Consider the following 24,703-nt stretch of genomic DNA (forward strand, 5'->3'; position numbering starts at 1 on the left):
AAAAATGTTCATAACATAACATAACATAACATGCCTAGAACCAGTCTAGTACAAGCCTTTAATTCCCGTAAAATCTTCTAGGAGTCTGCGTACGGAGGAGTGCTTGACTGTCTTGAATGACAAGGAGACGGGAGTCACTGCTGTCCATTATGCGTAGAGCGTCATTGGCTATTTTAACATCTATGGTTATGATAACTCACTCATGGGAGCACAGTCACGGAAGACAACAAAGCAACCAAAGTTGTTGCGCTGTATGTAATAACAATCCATATTTGTAAAGCGCGAACATATCAGCCCTTAAGGTTTCAAGGCGCTGGGGGCCGTTAGGGAGATTAGATGAGATATTGCCCAGAGTCACATAATGCTGAGCTGTGCTGCCTACGGAGATAGAACTGTGAGCTCCGCACTCCGGAGTCAGCCGTTTTGGCCACTCGCTGCACCACACCTCTCCCTCATGTCAGGGAGAGAGCAGGAAAGCGACATAAATATTGAGTGGTTTATAAAGAACCTTGGCAGAGGCATCACCTCCACACTACTAATCCTTGCAGAATCTTGGGTTGGCTACTACCTCTCTTCCACCGTTATCGTAAAACTGAAGTGTAGTTGTTTTAATTTTTCGAGAGTTGATTTGGGAGAGCATGACCCATATTTCCTAAAGTTTCCAGAGGTTCTTGTGCGACGCGACACAATTTAGGAATGTGCATCCTGTACTTTTTAACATGGTGCGTAAAGTGACAATATTGGTTGAGACGTACGAGCATTCCTACAAGACTTTGGTAAATGTGGGCCTCCGTTTAGAACATTACATCCCCTTTCCCAGTACAATTCCGAGACGGTCCCAAAACATGGTGCTCAATGTAATGTGTAAAACGCCCAGAGACAAAAGTTTAAAGATTTGGGAGGTGCTACAAATAGCACAATATTTTGGGAGGTAGTGACACCTATACCACTGCTGCTCAGGAAAGAAAACTTGGCACAGACAGCATTTCAGACAAATCCAATGTGGCATCCCTGCATATATGGCTAGCCTTATGACAATGACGCACATTGTCACAATGCCGCATCTTCTTTTTAAGCCTGTTGCTAGCATTACAGAGTGTGCTTGGGAGTCAGGCTATGAACACTAAATAGTTTCCAGGTCGCCAAATATTGAGCTGTCCAAGCCAAAAGTGGACTTTATCTAATATCCCAATGGTATTTTATTTTGTCTGATAAACCTCTTTTCCTCAACACACGCTTGGAGTGCAATGACTAGACCCAGATGAGGGTCCCGTGCTCACTGTGACAGGGAAAACAAGCGATACCTCACTGACGGGGCCCAACTAGGCTTAGACCAGTCTGAGGTTGTTTGTATTCCCACCTTCCGGGGACCTGGTATACCAGTTGGATTTTTAGTCAGGTTTGCGCTCTACAAATACCACATAATGCACAAATGTCTGGAGATGTTGAAGAGAAGCTAGTGTAAACAGATCTGTATGAGGTCCTTATCACAATTTTCACCAGGCTGCAAATGGCTGCTAGAAACATTTCTGGAAAACAAAGGGGAGGTGCAGTATTACTTTCACACTTACCAGGAATTTCAGAAAGTATTTCTACTCCAGGAAAGAAAACCCTTTTTGGTAACCTTATTAACCCCTTCCGTGCGGCTGCGATTCCCCCAGTGTGCGGCCGCCGAACGAACAGGGCGGGGCCGTGACGAACCCCAGCCGTCATCAGCACACGAGCACCGTGGAGCGTGACGTCTGGGGTTCGTCACCAGCATGGAAGGGGTTAACTGCCATTTTGTCCACCTCTGAGCACTACCTTCAATTGCAACATGATTTGTAGTAACTATACCTTGATCATCATTGTTTAAGTATTTAGTTACATCTATATCACTGATTCTGCTTTCTCTGGATTTTTCTTGTACGTGAAACATCTCCAAGATGCTTTGCTTCATGCAGATTACAACTTTCTTTCCAAGTAAATCTTTTCCCACATTCACCACATGCATATGGTTTCTCTCCAGTATGCATTCTCATGTGTCTTTTCACATGGTCTTTGCGACTGAAACTTTTATAGCAAATTTCACAAACATGAGGTTTTTCACCTGTATGTGTTGTGTAGTGCTTAAAAAGTTGAGCCTTATAAGGAAAGGATTTTCCACAATCAGTACATGTATGGCGCCTAGTGGGAGAATTTTGTTCTGTAAAATTAAGACGTTTTCCTTCATGACTGTAGTTTGTGTCAAATTCAATAGACAAAGCCTGGTTTTGCTGTGCGGGTTTTGGAAGACCTTGATAAAACAGTGAATTCTTCAAATTACTCTGAGTTTGGTAAGGCTTCTGTGACATTCGAAGTCTGGGCCTTCCTCTTTTTAAACTGAAATCTTTAGAAGTTCTAAAACCACTGTCACATCGAGGAGTCTTCTGTTCTCTTTCTTCCCAGTAGCTGCCTGACGGCAGCCGTAGAGTAGGATGTCTTTGCCTTGGTGGGGTCGGAAGAGCCTTGGTCTTAGTTGTCCATAATGTGCACATGTCCTGCGCGGTTGCCTTTGTACAAGGTACCAACTCTGTAGCTTCATTTTCTGTGGTTATGCGTTCATCATCTGTTGGATTAAAACAATAATGTGTTATTAGGCTTCTAGCCTTACTAATCCCTAAATAAAAAGTACTTCACTTGAAACTCTTTTATATAAGTAAACTTGTTTGAAAACAGAACGTTACCATATAAACTGTGAGTAGAGGTGGAATAAACAGCAATTTAAGTAATATATAGTTATCAAGGTATTCTGGGTGCCCCGTTTTTGCCAGATACATGATTTGTTCCGAGTACGTTAGAATTAGTTCCTTTTGATACTTTTGTTCCAGAAAGAAAAACATTTTGAAAAAAAGAGACAAGTGAATGTGTGATTGCTACAGTAAATATTGTTGTTTGAAGAGGAGTGGTAACATGACTTTCCAAACATTTTGGGGTACATTTACTATTATTTCAACCAACGCTGCAAAGCAAAGGAACTTGTTGCATTGTGTGAAAGGGAGAGAGTGAAAATGCTCCATATTTACAAAGATATGGAGCATTTCTGGGCTCTCCTTGTGTTGGTGCACTGTTTGCTGCCTAGTGGCTGATAGCCAGAAACCGGTCCTAGGATGCTTGATTCCGGTCCAGGGAAGAAATGGCTTGGTAATTCGGGCTGGACTGTTCCCATGAGGCACAGGGTCAAGACCGATATGCATATGGCCATGTCTGAATTGGGGTGGCGTGGTGAGCAAAATAACAATGGATTAAACCCAGATCTGTGACTGGGGGGGAATGTTTTGCCAATGTGAAACATTCCGTCCATCCCCTTGTGTGTTTTGCTGTTCGTCCTATGTGGGAAGGGTATGCCCAGACGTGGATCCCATGCTCACTACGCCACCAGAGACAAGCTATCCTGGCTGATGACGGCTGATAGCCAGAAACCGGTCCTAGGATGCTTGATTCCCGTCCAGGGAAGAAATGGCTTGGCAATTCGGACTGGAATGTTCCCATGAGGCACAGGGTCAAGCCTGATTGGCATACGGCCATGTCTGAACTGGAGTGGCGTGGTGAGCAAAATATCAATGGGTTAAACCCAGATCTGTGACTGGGTGTGAATGTTTTGCCAATGTGCAACATTCCGTCCATCACCTTTGTGTGTTTTGCCTCGTTCCAACGCAGGCACTCTGGCACCATAGTACAACAGTGACCAAGTGCCCTGTCCGCCATGCTCTAGGTCTATCTGCCGGAGGAGTACAATTTACTCTATTAGTGTAAAACATCCTTCAATGGAGTAGGCCCCGTCACAGGTAAGCCATATGGATGTCTGGATGTCCGACCTATTTAGAGTAAACGGTCGAATGCTTTTTTTTTTTTTTTACTGTCCATCACGGCCAGGTATATTCTGGCGGAGAGGCACATTTACTGACATTTTCCAGATGCCTTATCAGAAAAAAGGCGACATGACAAGTCTAAGAATTTGGTTAACCTCCCTATGGCTTGACAGACTTGTGTTGTTCAGCAGTGCAGTACTGTTTCTCTGATTGTACAAAGATTCTTGGAGACAAATAGTGGCTTCAGATACCTTTTCCTCGGTTCGAGAAGAGCTGCAGATATACATAATGTGTTCAATGGTTTCATCCTTAAAACCGCAAAGTCAGCAAGCTTTTGTTGTTAAGCAGTTGGTATTCCATCCATCCTTGAATTGTGCAATAGTAATGTAGAAAAGACGGAATCGTAAGTGTAGTGTCTTGCAAGTTACCAATGACAGAATCCTTTTGGTTCCTGATGGACTATGTAGAACTGTGATGTAAGTGTTAAAGAGCAGGATGCAGTGAAAACTGGTTTAGAATGTTGAGTTCGCAGTTAGACGCACATGAAAAAAGTCGTTTTATACTAAGCTCCCTGAGTGGCGTAGTCATTGGCAAGTACCTGGGTTGGGGAGGAGGCTACAGTGGTGACAAGATAGGGGATGAGTAACCTGAAGATCGACGGAGCTCTCCCAGAGATTTTGAAAAGATCCAAGCAAATTGCTTATCCGTGCCACGTGTGCCATCGAAGTACAGAATCAACGTCTGGTTTATATAGAGTCAACAAGCTGCCCCAGTTAAGTGTAAAGCATTTGAAGTTAATAGATTTCACTGAGGAATGTACACATCGGTGACCGAGAATCAGCTAGGATGACAGCACAAAAAAAGTACTGTGCTACTACCCATATTACAGCCATACAGTCATATAGAGTATTAACGCTGTGAAGATCAGCACTGAAAATTGCAGTAGTCAAATATGAATGAAATACATAAAGCGCTGGCTGATAGAACAATTAACAAGAGAGTACAGGTCAATCTACCAGAGACTGTCGGGCGACCTGGAGGCCGATCAATCGCAGGGCCTCAAAGATGACGCAAGTCCTAGCACACAGCCAATAATCTCTGAAAGAAATCCACCCTCAATATCAGCCACTCCAAGGGTTATAACGCTTCCTGAAACCACCACCACCTTTTAATACTGCCAAAAAGCAAAATACTGGCGATAGATGGATTGTTTAGATCAAAACCTTTAAAGAGTTAGTTGATGCACTTGAAGAGATTGATAACAAAAAGATGACCAAATACCTAAAAATTCTGGCAGGTGATGGTGCAAAATAAGTCATATGGACAATGCTGCGAACTGACGAAGAAATCACATACCATCAGATTAAAGACATGTTGAGTCTTAAGTGTAATCCAATGCCCAGTATAGATTACAAAAGATAGATTTTCAGTCAAGAACGACTGAAAGTTGGTGAAACCATCGATGAAATTGTAGAAAGACTCGACACACTCATCAAACACTGTAAGTTCAATGAATTTAACAAAGAGGAAGCTATGCATCTTAGAGTTACTGATGGATGCTTATCAGATTCATTCAGATGTCGAATGACCTAGCATAGGTAGCTAATTGTACAACATTAAAACCCCCTACACCATAAATGTATATGTTACTTTGTGGACCGTATAGCCTATATACATCCACTCATGCAATTTATGTCCCTGTTTAATGTCTAAATGTGTTCCCTCTCCTTTCCTCTCTGTCCTTTTTTTGTTTTTATCTGTGTGTATCACTCATCTCAAACAAACATCTAGGTAAACCTAAACATATATAGGACAAATATTGATTCATATTATTTTATTTTGTGTCCAAATAGACTTTAAAAATGTATAAAAATTTATCATGTATACATTTAACACATATAACAGTTTAAACATACATTTTCTGACATCTCAATTCTATAAATATTGGACATATCAAAACATAATTTAAACATACATTTTATGACAACTCATTAACAAAGAAAATACGACACATAAAGACATAATATTCAAATGTATGTGGCCAACTACAAAATTAAAGCAGGGATATTATTAGGTATTAGATTTTTTATGGTCCCTCAATCATTTAATCCTCTGTGAGTCATAAAACGCTATGTGGTCGGGAAAAAGAGGAGAAAGTGTCTATGCGCAATAATAATAGAGGATAATAATATTCACTCTAATTTTCCTTTATTATATCTTGATTCGTAGGAAAACGCACCCCCTGGCCACAATCATAATAGGCTGACGTCTTTCGACCTGCACAGTGGGCCTGCTCTTGGTCTTAAAGGTCTTCTTCAGGGCTGGATCTATGCTTTATATGAACACTAAATGAAGAACAAAAACCATGTAGGTGTGTGTGTGTGTAATGCATTTATCCAGTTAATATTAAATGTTTTTTTAAACGTGATACATCAAATTATTTTGAATTCAAAGGATGGGGCCCCACACTGAGCTCTGGTTTTTGTTACATACCAGTCCGGATCATTATTCAACCAAGAACGAAATCCCAGGTTCCTTCTTCAAGGTTCTGATACCCTCTGAAGAACATTATTCTATGTACTTCAAGTCCCTTATTATTTATTTGATGACATTGTCGGCATTAGGTACAAGCTACATTTTACATACCTTTCGCTTTGGAAGGTTGGAGAGTCACCCCACCCGTTGATACCACAGGCAAGGATACCTACACCAGTGAAGCCGGGTGCATAGGTGCGAAGTGATGTCGGAAACCACCGTAGACCACAATTGAGGACTTCAGAAAAGATGCCGCTGGCGAAGAAAGGGAAAGAGTCCGCTGGAACATAAAGGTGGATTTAAGACGAGAGGTACCTGCAAGCAGAGGGGACAGAGTCTATGCCACTCAGGGCTGACCAGGAGGCACGGAAGACGAATACCCACCAATGTTGGCGGTGTAGGAGAGTTGATGGTGCCCTTGAAGTTGCGGCTGTGCGGACCAGGCAACGCTGTAGAAGACCTGGAGCCATTCATGAGCTGTCCCACGTTGGATGTCAGGAGCAATGTCAGTGTCCGGCAGGGGCACCAACAAGCCTTAGCAAAGGCAACCAATGTAGTCGTCAAAGAAGGTGCAGTGTTGGGACCAGCAAGGTCCAAGTGACTCACCACGAGCAGGTAACTCAGAGCAGGCCCAAGCAAGTAGGGGAGCCCACTGGAGACAAAGAAGACCCTCGAGAGGACCCACGGGCCAAAGGCACAGGAGTCGCAGAAGGACCTTGAGCAGCTCACCAAAGGATGAAGGGCTGTGGTGCAAGGATTGCGGTGAAGGCGAAGATCTTGGCTGCAGGAGATGCTGGAGTCTGGAGCTTCTTGGAGCCCGTTGATCTCTGGAGGAAAGAGTAAACAAGCCTTTGTAATGGCAAGTCAAAGCTGTGCACATGGGTACTGCTCCAGCGGTTCCGACGAGAGATACTTGCTTTAAACTTGCTGTGAAAACAGTGCAGGCCTCGAGGGAGTTGTCGTACCACAACCTGTGTTGCTGAACCTTTCGGAGTCCGAAGGAGCTCAGGAGCAGCAGACCGGTCAGCTTTAGTTGTGGTGCCTGCAGATGCAGGGGAGGGACTCCACTCCAAGGGAGATTCCTTCTGGTGTCTTTGATGTCCACAAGCCTGGAGAAGAACCTGTATGGAGCACAGACGTTGCAGGAGACTGGCAGAACAACAACACCAGGAGCAGCAGGAGTCTTCCCAGTTGCAGTCTCAGTGCCCAAGGCGAGGTCCAACGTGCCCAGGCGGTTGAAGTTGAAGTGATTTTGGATCTGAATCTTGTCCCACAACAAATCTTGGGACCCACCCATAGGTAAGCCCTTAAGTACCCCAAGGGTTGGGACGGTTCAGGTGTCCCTCCCAGAGGAGGGCCTGGACAGTGGGGAGGATACTCCCATGTCGTTTGTCCAGTTTCGCCCCAGAGCAGGAGCGAACGGCTCTCTGAACTGGTTTCAACTGGAGTATACAAGGAGGGCACCAAATGTGCCCTTCAAAGCAGTCTAGTGGCACTGGCAAGCGCCCCCGCCCTGTCCCAATACGCTAACTCCTGTCTGGGAGGTGGTCACACCTCCCTGTGACAGGAAACCTATTGTCCTGCCTTCCCCTGCTCGAGATTGGCTCAGCAGCAGAAGGGCACAATCAGGTCTCTGGTCGGCAGCAGCCATAGTTTGCTCTCCGGGTCAAGAAGACTGGTACCAGGAGCACTGAGGGGCTTCCCAGAGGAGCTTTACGGTGCATGGACTCATACCCCCACACCGTTTAAGGTGTGCAGGTATGATTGCAATATGTTTTATAGCAAACACGGCAGGGTTCGTTCCAGCCAGTTTAGAGATAGCCAGTGCGTAATGACGCTTGGACACTCTACGTATCATAATGGCTGGTGCACTTACATCCCAGGAGAATGGACTCCAAAGGTCGTAGGAGTGTCCTACTCAAGCAGGGGTACCCTCACACTTAGAACCGAACACCCTGCATTCAGGATTGAAAGGCCTGCCTTAAGGATTACTTATAGGTTTTAACTGCAGTGACCTCAGATATAAGGAAACCTATATCTGTCTTAAGTGGTGCTAGCACCTGCTTACACAGGCTGAAATGGCAGGCATGTAGTCACAATGTGAGTGGTCTCCCATGGGTGGCATAATTTATGCTTCAGACCATGGGAGATTCCTGCTGTACCTATGCCCTGGGTACCTTAGTCCCATATACTAGGGTCTTATAACCGTGCACCAGTAGCCAATCTGGAGTATACCTAAGTACTCACCATGTCCAATTTAGGGAAGGAGCACAGAGGCTGGGGTCCTGATTAGCAGGATCACAATCAGACTAGTCAGAAAAACATAGCAACACCAGGGAAAAAGTGGGGGTAACCAAGCAGAAGTATCCTACCTTCCTACACCACACATATACATGTTTTTTGTTTTACATATAGTGTCAATATAAAGCATAGATCCAGCCCAGAGAAATCAATCAATCAATCAGTGACACTTATAGAGCGCGCTACATACCCGTAGGGTCTCAAGGCGCGGGGGGGGGTGCCGCTACTGCTCGAACAGCCAGGTCTTCAGCTTCTTCCTGAAGGAGAGGTGGTCTTGGGTCAGGCGCAGGTCGGGAGGGAGGGAGTTCCAGGTCTTGGCGGCCAGGTAGGAGAAGGACCTTCCTCCTGTAGTCGCTCTTCGGATGCGGGGGACGGCGGCGAGGGCATGGTTGGCTGATCGGAGGTGGCGTTTGGTAGCGTAGAAGTTGACTCGGCTGTTGAGGTAGCTCGGGCCTTGGTCGTGTAGGGCTTTGTGTGCGTGGGTGAGGAGGCGGAAGGTGATTCTTTTGTTGACGGGGAGCCAGTGAAGGTCTCTCAGATGTCCGGAGATGTGGCTGGTTCGTGGGATGTCGAGGATGAGTCTGGCTGAGGCGTTCTGGATCCGCTGGAGTCTCTTCTGGAGCTTGGCGGTGGTGCCGGCGTAGAGGGCGTTGCCGTAGTCCAGTCGGCTGGTGACGAGGGCCTGGGTGACGGTCTTCCTGGTCTCGGTGGGGATCCACCAGAAGATCTTCCGTAGCATGCGTAGGATGTTGAAGCACGCCGAGGAGACGTTGTTGACTTGCCTGGTCATGGAGAGGGAGGAGTCCAGGATGAAGCCCAGGTTGCGTGCATGGTCTGTCGGTTTGGGTGCGGTGCCCAGGGCGGGGGGCCACCAGGAGTCGTCCCAGGCGGAGGGCGAGGAGCCCAGGATGAGGACCTCCGTCTTGTCCGAGTTCAGTTTCAGGCGGCTGGTCGTCATCCACTCGGCTACCTCTTTCATCCCTTCGTGCAGGTTGGCTCTGGCGGCGGCGGGGTCGTTGGTCAGGGAGAGGATCAGCTGGGTGTCGTCGGCGTAGGAGATTATGCTAAGGTTGTGCTTGCGTACGATGGCCGCGAGGGGGCTCATGTAGACGTTGAAGAGGGTGGGGCTCAGAGATGATCCTTGGGGGACGCCGCAGATGACTTCGGAGGCCTCTGATTTGTACGGTGGTAGGCGGACTCTCTGTGTTCTTCCGTCGAGGAAGGAGATGATCCATTCCAGCGCCTTGTCCTGGATTCCGATGTTGCTGAGGCGCCGTACTAGGGTGCGGTGGCAGACCGTGTCGAATGCCGCGGAGAGGTCTAGGAGGATGAGGGCTGCTGTTTCTCCATTGTCCATCAGGGCTCGGATGTCATCGGTGGCGGCGATGAGGGCGGTCTCGGTGCTGTGGTTGGCTCGGAAGCCGGACTGTGAGGGGTCGAGGGATCCGTTCGTCTCGAGGAAGGCGGCCATCTGCTTGTTGACGGTCTTCTCGATGACTTTGGCTGGAAACGGGAGAAGCGAGATGGGGCGGTAATTCTTGAGGTCGGTGGGGTCCGCTGTTGGTTTCTTGAGTAGAGCGCTGAGTTCGGCGTGTTTCCAGCTCTCAGGGAAGATGGTGGTGTCGAAGGATGTGTTGATGATGTCTCGCAGGTGGGGTGCGATGACAGCGTCGGCTTTGTTGAAGACGTGGTGAGGGCAGGGGTCGGTCGGTGATCCGGAGTGGATGGAGTTCATCGTGCGGATGGTGTCTTCGGTGCTGATCGGGGTCCAGGCGTGGAGGGTGGTGGTGGGGGGTGGTTGTTCGGTCATGGTGTGCGTTGGTTGGTTGTTGAAGCTGCTGTGTATGTCCGTGATCTTGTTGTGGAAGTATGCAGCGAGGGAGTTGCAGAGGTCTTGCGAAGGGGTGATGTCGTTGTTTCCTGCGCTGGGGTTGGAAAGCTCTTTCACGATGTTGAAGAGTTCCTTGCAGTTGTGTGCGTTGTTGTCCAACCGGTCCTTGAATGCTGTTTTCTTGGCGGTGCGGATCAGCTGGTGGTGTTTCCGGGTGGCAAGTTTGTAGGAGGTCCTGTTGTCCGGTGTCGGTTCCCTTTTCCAGACTTTCTCGAGGGCTCGGCAGTTCTTCTTGGAGCTCTTGAGTTCGTCGGTGAACCATGGTGCCTTCTTGCTGCCGGGTCTGCTAGGCGGGGCCCTCAGAGGGGCGAGTTCGTCTGCGCAGTTGCTGATCCACTTCGTGAGGTTGTCGGCGGCCTGGCTGGGGTTCGCTGTGCTGGCAGGAGGGTGCTGGCTCAGGGAGGTGGCGAGCTGGTCTGCTGTGATCTTGTTCCAGCTTCTGCGGGCGGCCTGTTGCTGGTGTTGGTGGGTCGTCGTTCTCTTGAAGGTGAAGTGGACGCAGCTGTGGTCCGTCCATTGAAGCTCTGTGGTGTGGCTGAAGTCGATGTCTGTGCTGGATGAGAAGACGGCGTCGAGTGTGTGTCCGGCGAGGTGGGTGGGGGTGGACACCAGTTGCTTGAGTCCAAGATTGGCGAGGTTGTCGAGCAGGGTGCTGGTGTTGCGGTCGTTGTTGTTCTCCAGATGGAAGTTGAGGTCTCCCAGGAGGATGTAGTCAGCGGAGGGGAGGGCATGCGGGCTGACGAAGTCGGCGATGTCCTCGCTGAATTGCGTGCGTGGTCCAGGGGGTCGGTAGATCAGGGTGCCTCTGAGGGTGGTGTTCGGGTTGGTGTGGATCTGGAAGTGCAGGTGTTCGGCGCTGGTCAGGGTGTTGTCGGTGCTGGTCGTGAGACGGATGGTGCTCCTGTGGATGATGGCGATGCCTCCTCCCATTTGATTGGCGTTTCGGTCCCTCCGGACGATCTTGTAGCCCTCCGGGATGGCGATGGCGATGTCGGGAGCTGAAGAGGCGTTCATCCAGGTCTCCGTGAGGAAGGCAACGTCAGGGGCTGTGGTGTCGAGCAGGTTCCAGAGCTCGATGGCGTGTCTGTGGACGGAGCGGGTGTTGAGCAGGATGCACTTGAGGTGGGTGCTGCTGGTGTTCTGCTTGGCTGGTGCTGGTGCGAGGCAGGTCCGGATGCAGGAGAACTTGCAGGCGTGGCAGCTGAAGGCTCCGTGGGTGTGCTTCGGAGTGGCTCGGTAGCATCCTGGGGTTCGGCCGGAGTTGAGTGCGAGGAGTTCCGTGGCGTTGTAGGTTCGTCGGGTCGGCTTCCGTCGGTGGGGGCCAGGGGTCCTGGCACTGGGCGCGGTCCAGGCGCGGACGGGCGCAGACGGGCTTACCTTTGGCGCGCCTTCGGCGCACAATCGGCGCGCCCGCTGCGCGTGGCCGCTGAAAGACCTTCAAGACAAAGAGCAGGCCCACTGTGAAGGTCGAAACGCGTCGGCGTATTTGGATTGTGGCCAGGGGGCGCATTTTCCTAAGAATCGAGTTTAAAAAAAAGGAAAAAGTAGGTTGGGTATTTTGGTTCCCCCTAGAACTGGGGAGTCGTTATAACAATCCAAAAGGTAATCAATGCAGCCATTTATAAACAGCAGGAACAATGCCTGGGCGGGGATGCATCCTTGCCTGACTCCTTTTGCAACCTTAAAGGAATCGGTAATTTCCCCATTTATACCACATCTAATTTATCAAACCTGTCCTGGTAGAGCCTAGCAAATATCGAGGAGTCAGCGGGGAAGCCCAAAATCACCTATTGTGTGCCATAACGTATGTCATGTCAAATGCTGCCTTTAGGTCAAAAAAAGCAACTTAGAGGCTTCCCCTTTTTATGTCCACTTCTTTACACCTTATTAATTGGCATCTAAAAACTTGGTCGACTGTCCTAATTTTGGAACAGTTTCAAGCCTGAAACTGTGTTAAATTTTATTTTCATCAGCCCAGGTAAGGAGCTGATTTAATAGAGGCTTGCAAAATATTTTTTTTGCTTAAAGTAATAAGACTAATTGGGCAGTAGTTGGCTAGGTCAGGCTTTGGGCTTTTCTTATGTAGAGAAATAAGCTTTGTCCATTTCCATGAGGTTGGTATCTCACCTCCTGCTAAAATGGCATTAAAAACACATGTGAGGTAGGGTGCCCAAATTACCATATGTCTGAAAATTACATTAAAAGTAATGGTTGTCGATACCTTTCGTCATGGACAGTGGTGTGTCGATAACAATTATGCACGGGGAGCAATATAAGGACATGTCTCCAGTATCACAACTTACGCCTTCGAAAATCAATGTGTATACTTGGGCTGCATCGATACTCTTAAAAAGTCAAGGTACATTTGTAGAGACGATGAAAGGCAAGAAAACAAAATTGCAAGCACCCATCCATGTGCTTTAAGGTACAACGTCAAGTGCCTGTCTGCTCGGTTTCAGCATCACTGCTGATATGAGACAGACTTTTCGTAAACTACAACATGAATGCAGACCACGAAATAGTCAGTCAATTGCCTTCATTGTTTCAAGGTTTAGGAAAGCTTAAGACTATGGCAATAAAGCTGTATATACTACATAGACCAATAGCTTTTCATTGACAAAATGCTGTTGTAAAGGAACTTGAATTATCACTGAGCATTCTACTGGTCCCACGCCAATGTATTTTCCCATTGTGGAAGTTCCAAAAAAAGGCAGTGAAGGAGCGGTACGCATATACGTTGACATGCGTCAGGCAAACAAGGCAATTGAATGTGAACAACATCCAGGTCCACATATTACTGACAAGATAATGCAATTAAATGGGAGAAAGGTCTTCCTCGCCTGGACTTGAATGAAGGTTATCATCACTTGGAAATAGAAGAAATTTGCAGGTTATTACAGTCTGTTTCACTACAAAGGATTAAGCTTTGGGGAGTGATCAGTTGTCGAACCTTTGCAAGAAGTCATTCGACATGCCATTCAGCCTATCATGAATGTGTTCAATTATAGTGGTGACATATTTGTTTTTGAAGCTACACAAAGAGAGCACGATATAGCTCTCACACAAGTATGTTGTAAAATGACTGATGCAGGTTTGACTTTAAATGCAGATATATGTGAATTTAAAAAGACAAAGCTAAAATTCTTAGGCCATATCTTTTCTGGTAGGGGTATGACACCTGATCCTGCTAAACTACAAGCAATGTAAAATGCTGATCCCCCACAAGATGTTTCCATGATACGTTAACATCTTGGCATGGCCAGTTAGTTTTGCAGATACATACGAGTCCTAGCTACTGTAAATGCTCCACTGACGAAAAAGAATGTTTCGTTTCATTGGTCACATGAATATGAAATACATTTTAAGCAAATCAAACAAGGCATTGAGAATACGGCTAGATTGGCTTATTTCAATCTGAAGCTTCATTCAGAGATTGTTGTCGACGTTAGCCCAATCAGGTTAGGTGCTATCACTGCACAGCACATTGGACCCTCGAATGCTCGAAGACATGTTGTGGCATATGCAAGTAGGAGTTTGTCTCAAACAGAACATGTTTGTTCACAACTTAAAAAAGTAAGTTTACCAGTAGTATGGGCTAGTGAACATTTCAATGTATTCCTGTACGAAAAGTCTTTTATGCTGGTGACTGACCATCAAGCTTTACTAACTATATTTGGCAATCCAAAGGCCAAGATGCCTCCTCGCACTGAATGATGGAGACGACGATTGTAAAAGTACAATTACAGCATTGTGCATCATCCAGGGAAGGATCAGAACCCGGCAGATTATTTATCTAGAGTGTATTATCCAAGGTCATGGTACTCCATCCAAGACGGGAGAAGCCTATATCAATTTTATTGTAAAGTCAAAGTCGTTAGCCCAGATTATCACTGCCACGAGGCATGATGGCAACAAGCTAAAGTTGAAAAATATAATTACACGCCAGTCGTGGAATCAAAACCCTTGACCTCTCACCAGTGATGGGCAATATCAAAAATACAACAAGCATTGGCATAGTCAATAGGTCTAGCCTTTGGGACCTTATAAGTGTTTAGTTATCCAGCACAATATCTTTGGTGCAATAACATCAAGTGTGGCATGGCTAAACACTTATAAGGTCCCAAAGGCGAGACCTATTGGCTATGTCGATGCTTGTTTTGAGTGAGTGGCTCGTGCAGGTATGCCACTGTGAGGTAGAGATGCTGCGAGTGCTTTTAAAGGAGACCCTGTGACACTGCGCCTCTTCAAAATGTATCTTGGGCTGGTGTAATACTTCTAGCCCCTATTCCCGTCTTCCCGCACCCAATGCATCCTTAAATGTCCCTTGTACAGCCGGGGTTGACACTCCTATAACCCTTGCCCTCCAGTTACACTTTACCCATCGCGGGTGGTGGTGGACGTGGTGGTGGACGTGGTGGTGGTGGACGTGGTGGTGGTGGACCTGGTGGTGGTGGATGTTCTGGTGGACGTGGTGGTGGTGATGGTGAACGTGGAGGTGGTGGTGGACATGGTGGTGGTGGTGGTAGTGGTGCTGGTGGACGTTGTGGTGGTGGACATGGTGGTGGTGGTGGAGGTAGTGGTGGTGGTGGTGGAGGTGGTGGTGGTGGTGGTGGACATGGTGGTGGTGGACATGGTGGTGGACGTGGTGGTAGTAGTGGACGTGGTGGTAGTGGTGGACGTGGTGGTAGTGGTGGACGTGGTGGTTGATGCGCTGGTGGACGTGGTGATGGTAGTGGACGTGGGGGTGGAGGTGGTGGACGTGGTGGAGGTGGTGGTGGATGTGTTGGTGGATGTGGTGGTGGTGAACGTGGTGGACGTGCTGGTCGTGGACGTGCTGGTCGTGGTGGTGGTGGACGTGGTGGTGGTGGACGTGGTGGTGAATGTGGTGGTGGTGGACGACTATTGGGTAGGAGGGAGCTGGCAGAATGCGGATGGAGAGATGAATTGATTAATCACACGTGATGATTGCGTGCGGAAGCTGGTGTTACAACATTTTGGGGCAGATGTAGGTAAATTACATTTACCAATTGTAAAATACCGAATTTTACCGATTCGGTATTTTAGAATCGGTAAATGCAATGTAGGTAATAAATCGGTAAGCATTACCGAATCGGTACGATTCGGTATTTACCGAATCGGTAAATACCGATTCGGTAATTCCCATTCATTCCTATAGGCCTGGAGGCCCAATGGAACGAATGGGAATTAACGAATCGGTATTTACTGATTCGGTAAAAGAGGGAACACATTCAAGGGTGGCAGGGTGTCACTTTGACACCCTATTGCACCCCTGAATAGTGCATGGGTGCACATGTGGCACACATACATGCCCTAAGGGCATGTATGTCTGCCACATGGCACTGTTATTAATTGCAAAAAATTGCTTTTTTTAGGGTTTTCGATATTTACCACCAACTTGTAGTTGGTAGTAAATAACGAATCCTGAAATGGGAAAATCACTCATTTGAGTGCTTCCTACATTTCAGATTCGGTAATTTACCGAATCGGTATTTAAGAATTCAGTAATTTACCGATTCCTTAAATTACCGATTCGGTAAATTACCGAATCTGAAATGTAGCCACCTACATCTCAAATGCCTAATACCGGTCGGTAACGGCCGAAATTCTGTAATTTCGGTCGTTACCGACCGGTATTAGGCTTCCTACATCTGGCCCTTAGTAATCTAAATGTCAACAAATTAGGTACAAGGCTACATCTCACGGGAGGTTAGGGAAGACCACTGCTTTCCCTTTTCAAACACTCGCAATCGTGCTTGTGGGGGCATCCACCTTGTGTGAACGAGCATCAGCGCGGCCACGTTAATTACAAACATCGTGCCGCTGCTCGCTCCCGCAATGTGGATGGGGAAGACCGATTGCTAAAGGCCCTCTCGAGACCTAAAAATGTCAAAAGATAAACTGTCCGCAACTCAGGAAGGAGCTATATTGCGAGAGTCAAGAATTCTGATTCCGGATACTCTGTACAGAAGATGATTGAAGTGGCCCAAGAATGACATTGTGGAATCGCTGACACAAAAAGGAGCTCCTAGAGATCGAGATTTGTTTCTATATCTAGATGAATGGGTTGAACAGGAATTAAAGACCAATCACAAATGCAACTCCCTTTCTACAAAAGTTACTCAACACACCTTAAATATGTCGGAACTCTTGAAGCATGCATGGGAGAGAGTAGCCATCGACTTCTTCAGTCCACTTGACAATGGACATCACCTGATGGTGATTGTGGATGAATATTCACAATTTCCATTAATTGAGGATCTCTCATCGACCACTCAAGACAAAGTCATGAGAGACTGGATGGCATCTTTGCAACATGGGGCGCTACGCCATATTGAAATCTGACAATGCCCATCTTTTAACAGTCGAGAGTTCAAAGATTTCTTAGAGCATCTGAATGCAAAGCATCAAAATAGCACGTGGCTGTAGGCAAATTCACTGGTTGATCGTTTTATGAACACGCTAAAGAAAGCGGTGCCTTGTACTACCCTTTAGAAGCTAGATTTAAAAACTGTATTAAACTTATTATTCAACAACTCACTTGACTACAGATGAAAGGCCTGCGACTTTGATGTTTGGGAAAGCAATGACAACCAAGAAACCTAAGTAGACCAATCAGAGAAAGAAAGATGAGAATGCAACTTATAAGAGGGACTTAGTTCATAAACAAAAGATGACATGAGACGACATGCGAAGAACGTAGTCTTCAAAGGAGGAGAGTGCTTGCTCGCTAGATGAATAAAAGAAAATCTGAGACTCCGTTTGATGCAGAACCATTTCAAATGGTGCCTTCCAAAGGACTTATAGTGACTGCTCAGCACCCTGGGAAGTCTATTACTAGAGACTCTTCTCACTTTAGGCATTTAACTCATTGTTCCTCGGATTGACATGTGGAAATAGAAACTGATTCTGCAGCACCAGTGACTGCTGTCGCTTCTTCACCGTCAATGCAGATTTTGGACATTGATTGTGGCAGTTCTCAGTTTCCAATGGCAAGATCAGGTTGAACAATTAAAGCACCAAAAAGATTGATTGAAGAGATTTAAATGTACGCGTATAAATATATACATATATTTAGTAAAAATGTGTAATTTTATCCATTTAACAGAGGGAGAGATGTAGTTTCTTACGAGTTTGCAAAGATGGAACCCATTTGGCTCCAGATGGACTCCATAGAGCTGTGACATAAATGTAAGAGCGGGCTGCAGGGAAAGCTGCTTTAGAACGATGAGTTCGCTGTTACATGCACAAGAATAAAGATGTGTTATACGCAGCCACCTGTGTGGCGTAGTCATTGGTGAGTTCCTGGACTGGGGAGGACGCTACAGTCTGTACTTAGGTTTACAAGTGAATGACAGGGCAGATGAGAGTACCCTGAATTAGATTGAGGTATGAATCTATTGTGTAGGTTGAATATTTGTACTCTCCTAAGGCGACTAAATCAAGTGTTCTGCTGTTAGTTGTCAAAGTGTTCCTCCAAGAGAAGGCCCTGGACTGGACCACATCCTTCCTCTCCGGCAGAACGCAGAGTGTCCGCCTCACCCCCTTCCACTCCAATGCCACCGAGAACATCTGCGGGGTACCTAGGGCTCTTGCCTCAGCTCGACGCTGTTCAACATCTACATGGCCCCCCTCGCCCACGTCGCCCGAAAGCACGACCTTAACATCATCTCCTACGCCGACGACACCCAGCTGATCCTCTCCCTCACCAAAGACCCTCACACCGCCAAAACCAACCTCCACAAAAGAATGAAGGCCGTTGCTGAATGGATGAGCAAGAGCCGACTGAAGCTGAACTCGGAAAAGACGGAGGTTCTAATCCTCGGCTCCACCCCTTCAGCCTGGGACGACTCCTGGTGGCCGACAACACTAGGAACAGCCCCGATACCCACCGACCACGCACGCAACCTGGGGGTCATCTTTGACTCCACCCTCTCCATGACTAAGCAGGTCAACAACGTCTCATCATCTTGCTTCAACACCCTCCGAATGCTTCGCAGGATCTTCAAGTAGATCCACACCGAAACTAGAAGAACAGTCACCCAGGCCCTCGTCACCAGCAGGCTGGACTACGGAAACGCCCTCTATGCAGGAACGTCAGCCAAGCTCCTGAGATGACTGCAACGCATCCAGAACGCCTCGGCACGTCTGATCCTCAACATCCCCCGCCACAGCCACATCCCCCCCCCACCTGAGAGACCTGCACCGGCCCCCGTCAACAAGAGGATAACCTTCAAGCTCCTCATCCACGCACACAAAGCACTCCACAACACCGGCCAAGCATACCTCAACAGACGACTCAGCTTCTACACCTCCAGCCGCCAGCTCTGCTCCGCCGGCCTCGCCCTCGCCACAGTCCCCCACATTCGAAGAACGACCGCCGGCAGCAGATCCTTCTCCCACCTCGCCGCCATGACCTGCAACACCCTCCCCACCAAACTGCGGCAGACCCAAGATCAGAAGACTCCTCAAGACCTGGCTCTTCAATCAGTAGCAGCACCACCCTCCCCCCAGCGCCTTGAGACCCTCACGGGTAAGTAGTGCGCTTTACAAGTGTCTTGAATGATTGATAATCAAGATTTTACGCTGCTGTAGAGGAATGTTTCCTAAGGTGTATAAAGACGTCAAGTTGTTTTTGTATATTATTTTTTTAATTGAATCGAGACTCACTATGAAATTATGATTAATGCTGAATCTGATTCCGTCAGTAATATGTTGCTATAATGACTCCCCTTTTGATGTTAAACAATCTCAGAAATTGTTTGTGTTAATGCGAGTTGATTATTGAAGGTAGAGTGAGTTTGAGTCGAGCAAGGAAGACTCAACAAATATCATATTCCATTATTGTAAATCTTGTTAAGCTTGTTTACTGCGTTATTGTTTAAAACAACTGAGCCATATAAAATAGTTGGTATGAGTTTTCATTTAATTATTTTGAGTACTTGGATAGTCGCACACCCACCGTAAACTGGCAAATCTCTTCACTGGTCTGGTGATGATGGTAGCTTTCTTCCATCTCTTTTTTATGTGAGAGACAGTTATTGTCTACAGTTAGCCCTAAGTAGTCGTATGTGATTACTTCTTCCGCATGCCGTCCATCAACAAGCCATCTCTGGCATAGCTTGGTCCTCCCAAAAGTTATTATTTCTATTTTATCGCGATTTATCCGTAAATCGTTCTTTTGGCTAAATTCTTTTCTTCCCCCGATGATTTTGAAGACCTCTGGGTGTTAATGAAAGCAATATGAAATCATCTGCATAGCGCCGGCGTATGTATGAAATAGTCACAAAGCACAGCTGCCACCCAGCTCCGCTGCGTGAAACAACAACATAATATGACGCATTCCTGTCCTTTTCCTTGGGCTGGCGCCCTTTCGGCTGCCTAGCGCCAACGAAGTCCCCCTGAGCTGTGGAGCAAGCGTGCCTGTGTTGCAGACAGGATTGTTTTTGTGCAGGAAGGGACACAGGGGAGCGTGAGGCTACAGAAGCAGCAACAGAACCAAAAGAGCTATCTATTCCTAGGAAGACTGTACAATAATGTTAACACACTCACTTACTAACCTACATTAAAACCTACATTCTTTCTATCCTCCATTTGCCTTGAGACGAACAGCAAGTGCATTAACGGGATCATATAGGTCATATTACAAACAAAATAAGACTGACACAACAGTCTTCTACTCGATGAAAACTGTGATGCACAAACGTGTTTAATTAACGAATGTACGACACCTCAAGGGGGTACACATATCGAAAGTGTGCAAATCGTGTGCATTATTGTAAATATTAATTATGATCCCAAGCAGCCAAGCGTCTTTACTCACCCAGTGTGATTTCAATGTATTCTTTTCTCACATTGTTCAGATGGTCAACACAATATGTCTCTGGTTCATCTTTTATGCAGAATGAATAAATCTCTTGCCCTGTGAAATAAATAAAAACAAAAGTAAACTAGACATGCTGATTATTTAAGATAGAGTCTATATTGTAAAGAAAGACAGAGCGTGTGTATGTGTGCGTGTTTATATTTCAAGAAAGGAGGTTAACTCTTAACAGAACTAAGATCTGACCTCAATATTCATTGTGGCTCAGTGACCAAGGGCCAGATGTAGGTAATTCATATTTACCGACTCTTAAATACCGAATTTTACCGATTCGGTATTTAAGAGTCGGTAAATATGAAGGGGGGAGATGTAGGTATTACAGATTCGGTAAATACCGAATCGTTAAGATTCGGTATTTACCGATTCTGTAATTACAGATTCGCTATTTCCTATTGATTCCTATGGGCTGTAGAACCCATAGGAATCAATGGGAAATACCGATTCGGTAATTCCTGAATCGGTAAATACCGATTTTTGCAAGGGTGCAGGGGGTGTCACTTTGACACCCTCTAGCACCCCAAATACTGTCATGTGTGCCATGTGGCAGACAGACATGCCCTAAGGGCATGTCTGTCTGTCACATGGCACAGGTGTGCATGCACACCTGGATTCGGTATTTTACCTCCCAATTGGATTGGGTGGTAAAATACCGAATCTGTAATGGCTTTGGGACTCTGAAGAGTCCCACCTACATATGAAAGATTCCGAATCGGTAAAAATACCGATTCTGTATTTTACCGATTTGGTAAATTTACTGAATCTGTAAAATATGCCCCCTACATACCAAAAACCCATTTACTGGTCGGTAACGGCCGAAATCGTCCGTTACCGGTCGGTAAATGGCTCCTACATCTGGCCCTGTTTACCACTGACAACAGCAGGTCGCAGGTCAAATCCCAGGAATGCCAACTCAGCATTCCATGCTTCTGGGGTTGGAACGTCAATTGGGCGATATTAACACTTGTTATTTTCACACTGATTAGAAAGGACAGGAGGGTGATATAAAGGCCTATTTAAAAAAACTGGTCATTAAAGTGAAAGTACGTTCTAATGGGCTGATGGGAGAGTGGAACTACTTACACATGGCTGTTACAGAGGTGTTTCTGATGAATACTTCTTACTGTGGATTTCTCATCTTGTGACCCTCCGCAGGCGCCAGACTGAATGTGGATTCTCCTGCAATAGGCCCGGCACAGCAACAGGTGGCGCCGCAGCCTCTGTCGCGACTCTATCCTACCACTGGATATAAGAATATGGAGCCACATCAAGGCGTCGCCCTATGATGCCGACTTCAGTTCCTCTTTTCTGTGCCGCAAGACATGGATCCCACGGATTTAGTTGTTTCCCCCCTAAAGCTTTTAAAATCATGTTCTGGCAGTGTATAGGTCTCTAACCCCGAAGACGACGAGATTCAAGCTGGCTGGTAAGCCTTGGAAGCAGATGTCATTTATGGACCTGCGCGACAGCTGCTTATGGTGCTTTGGAACGAAGCACAATTCCACGTGCTTTGACAAACGCTCTCTAAAGCACTCGAAGGCCATCAGCGAACGTGAGGCTCAGATCTACATCGCAGAACATAAAAAGCGGGCGATTTTGGTTGAGGATGCCCTCATCACGGAGGTGAAAGAAAACGTCGAAAGAGAATGATCAGGGACAAGTCACAGAAGAAGCACAAGAAGTTCACCCGAAGCTTTTGACATCCAGGCACACAATTGCCACTCATAGCATTCAACGTTAACTTCGACTTCAGATTAGGCACAGGGTCTGAGTCCCTGTGCAGCAGGGCATTCTTGACTTCACCTCCCTGACCTGTCAGAGCTCCAGTTCAGCTTCTGCCCACAGGCCCTTCCCTGGCAGGGCCGGATCCCGTGCTGCACCTCAACTCCTCTGTTGCAGGCCTCCTCGTTCGGTGCTCTGTGGGCACCGGCTCCAGAAGGACCACATACGCATACTCTGGGGCAAAGGTTTCGCAATTCTCAAACTCCTGGCAAAAATCTTCTCCTGGATACCTCTGGATTGTCGACGCACAATTACCCAGGCCCTCCTGGTCAGCCGCCTGGATTACGGTAATGCCCTGTTCGAAGGGATGAACGAGCAACTGTTCTCCCGCCTACAGGTCCTGCAAAACCAGGCGGCTAAACTGGTCTGTAACAAAGGCAAGCGAGACTCGGCTTCCGCATGCCTTAAAAAACTTCACTGGCTACCAATGCGTCAGAGGGCCACCTTCAAACTACTCTGTCATGCGCACAGAGCCCTCCACAAAACGGGCCCTACCATCCTTCAAGGGAAAATCGAATTTTATATCCCTAACAGGAATCTAAGATCCAACAACTTAGCCCTGGCTAAACCTAAACGCATCTACAAGGCAAGGACAGGTGGACGCGCCTTCTCATACTTAGCGGCTAAAAGATGGAATGAGCTACCTGTGGACCTCAGACACACCACAAACCTCCTCCAATTCCGCCAAAAATTAAAAACCCAACTTTTTCCCAAAAACTAATTTCCCAGCACTGTCTCAGCAGTCTCCTTTTTCTTACAGCGCCGTGATATCCCATGGGATGAGTGTCGCGCTCTACAAATGCAAGAAATAAATAAAATAAATCCATCCTTGGCTCTGATTTCAGAGCCTAGGATCTAAAACTCCTGGAAGGGCTCTTCCAATGCAATGCCAGGATACACTATACCCAAAGCCAGCCCCTATCACTGGACAACATGACTTCTGCAGAATGTAGGACATTTTTAAATTGGATATAAGCACATTAAAAGGTCTCCAATATGTTCCACGCAATGAAGATAACAAAGAGGAGGCAGATCATTTACTCCCTCTTCGTAATACAGATGCTGGCCTGCAACTTGACTTGCAAATTGCCAGTGGCTTGGATACCTCTCAGGAGTCTGTCCTTGATTCGCCCTTGGGACTCCACACAAAGGAATATGCCTCTTTTGGAGCGGTTAGTTCACAGGTCATGGGGAGGTAATGTGGCCCAGCTGCTAAAGATGCCCCCTTGGAAATTGTGAACCAGCTTCAAGTTAGGGTATTGGATGAACATTCAGGGCAAATCACTCAAATTCCCCGTGTCTAAAAAAATGTCATCGGACCTTATTCAGTTAGTAATCTGGTGCTCATGAAAAGCGATTGTGTGTCCTTGGGCCGAGTTCGAGCTATATAAAACTTTTTTTTTTTAAAAAGGGCTGCAGGTGTCATGGAATTCTCACTCTTTACTGAGAAGTCTAAAGATAAGAGATTTTGTAATCTAGGCCAGCAACGTCTGAACCCCTATTGCTTTTCAATGAAGCTTTAACTGACCCAGTGTTAGCAACTTGGTTCAAACTATTCTCGACTTCAGCAGTGAGTCGCCCCATCGCTAGCTGTCAGACAACATCAGGTGACCATAATGTTTGACCGAGCACTGATCTCCAGAAAGCTTGTGATGCAGGACTCCTCAAGCAAAGTGAAGACAAATTCTTATCTGACCATTCCACCGGTCTGGGAATCTAAAAGACCTGACGTGACTGGAAAATAAATGTCTTCTGCCAGTGCGGCTTTGCATTCCTTGAACACAGCATGCTTCCAAGTTCTTACAAACATACTCTTTAGAACATGCTTTGTAATGTGTGTCCGGCCTTGCCAATTGATATGTGCAATGGTTTTGGTCAAAGAATAGAAGATCGACAGGATACTGCAAAGTATATCCTATCTTCTGACTTAGACAGTACAGGTTTCGTTTCCCTCACGATGGGCACCAGTGGCTTTATCAGGAGATCGGCCTGGATGGGCTCCACAGGCTTCTCTGGGAATGTGATTGACAAGCCCTTTGGTTCAGGCATTTTGGCAAGAAAGGTAATGCAGCTGTAGGTAGATTTAAAAACAGCTATTTGGGGTTATTTTAACCCACTCACCGGTTCTATCAGCAATAGTAGAAGATTCAGAGGAAACGTGTGGGTCTTTTGTAGTGCCAGCAACAATCCTCTCAGCCTGTGCCACCCTTTCCTTCTCCTGGCATCACTCTCAAACCTCTTTAGTTCATTTTCCATCATCTGTTGAGGCCGGAAGGCAACAGAATTCATCACTGTCGCCCATACTGTCGCTCCGTCACGTTGGACCTTAGGGCCTTCCAAATTGTCCAATTTGGCTATGACCTTCCTTTCTTGGATATTTCTCCAAGCATTTATCCCACCTTAGTAAAGTAAGTATACTTGTAAAGCGCACTGTTACTCCATCTCGGAGTGTCCTGGCGCTGTATA

The 24,703-nt window shown here is 46.8% G+C and overlaps 1 protein-coding gene across 1 annotated transcript in view; it reads right to left on the minus strand.

Annotated features, from left to right (window-relative positions):
- Positions 1 to 1,751: 1,751 nt before the first annotated feature.
- The window catches only part of LOC144770923 (uncharacterized), a 51,011-nt gene continuing 28,059 nt past the window's right edge, over positions 1,752 to 24,703 (minus strand). The window contains exons 6-7 of the mRNA XM_078655743.1: positions 20,399 to 20,497; positions 1,752 to 2,587 (exon numbers count right to left, since the gene is read on the minus strand). Coding sequence (XP_078511869.1) covers positions 1,875 to 2,587; positions 20,399 to 20,497 — 812 coding nt within the window. The 3' untranslated portion in view covers positions 1,752 to 1,874. The remainder of the gene's footprint in view (positions 2,588 to 20,398; positions 20,498 to 24,703) is intronic.

Source organism: Lissotriton helveticus, chromosome 7 (genome assembly GCF_964261635.1).
Source record: "Lissotriton helveticus chromosome 7, aLisHel1.1, whole genome shotgun sequence".
Lineage (NCBI taxonomy): Eukaryota > Metazoa > Chordata > Amphibia > Caudata > Salamandridae > Lissotriton > Lissotriton helveticus.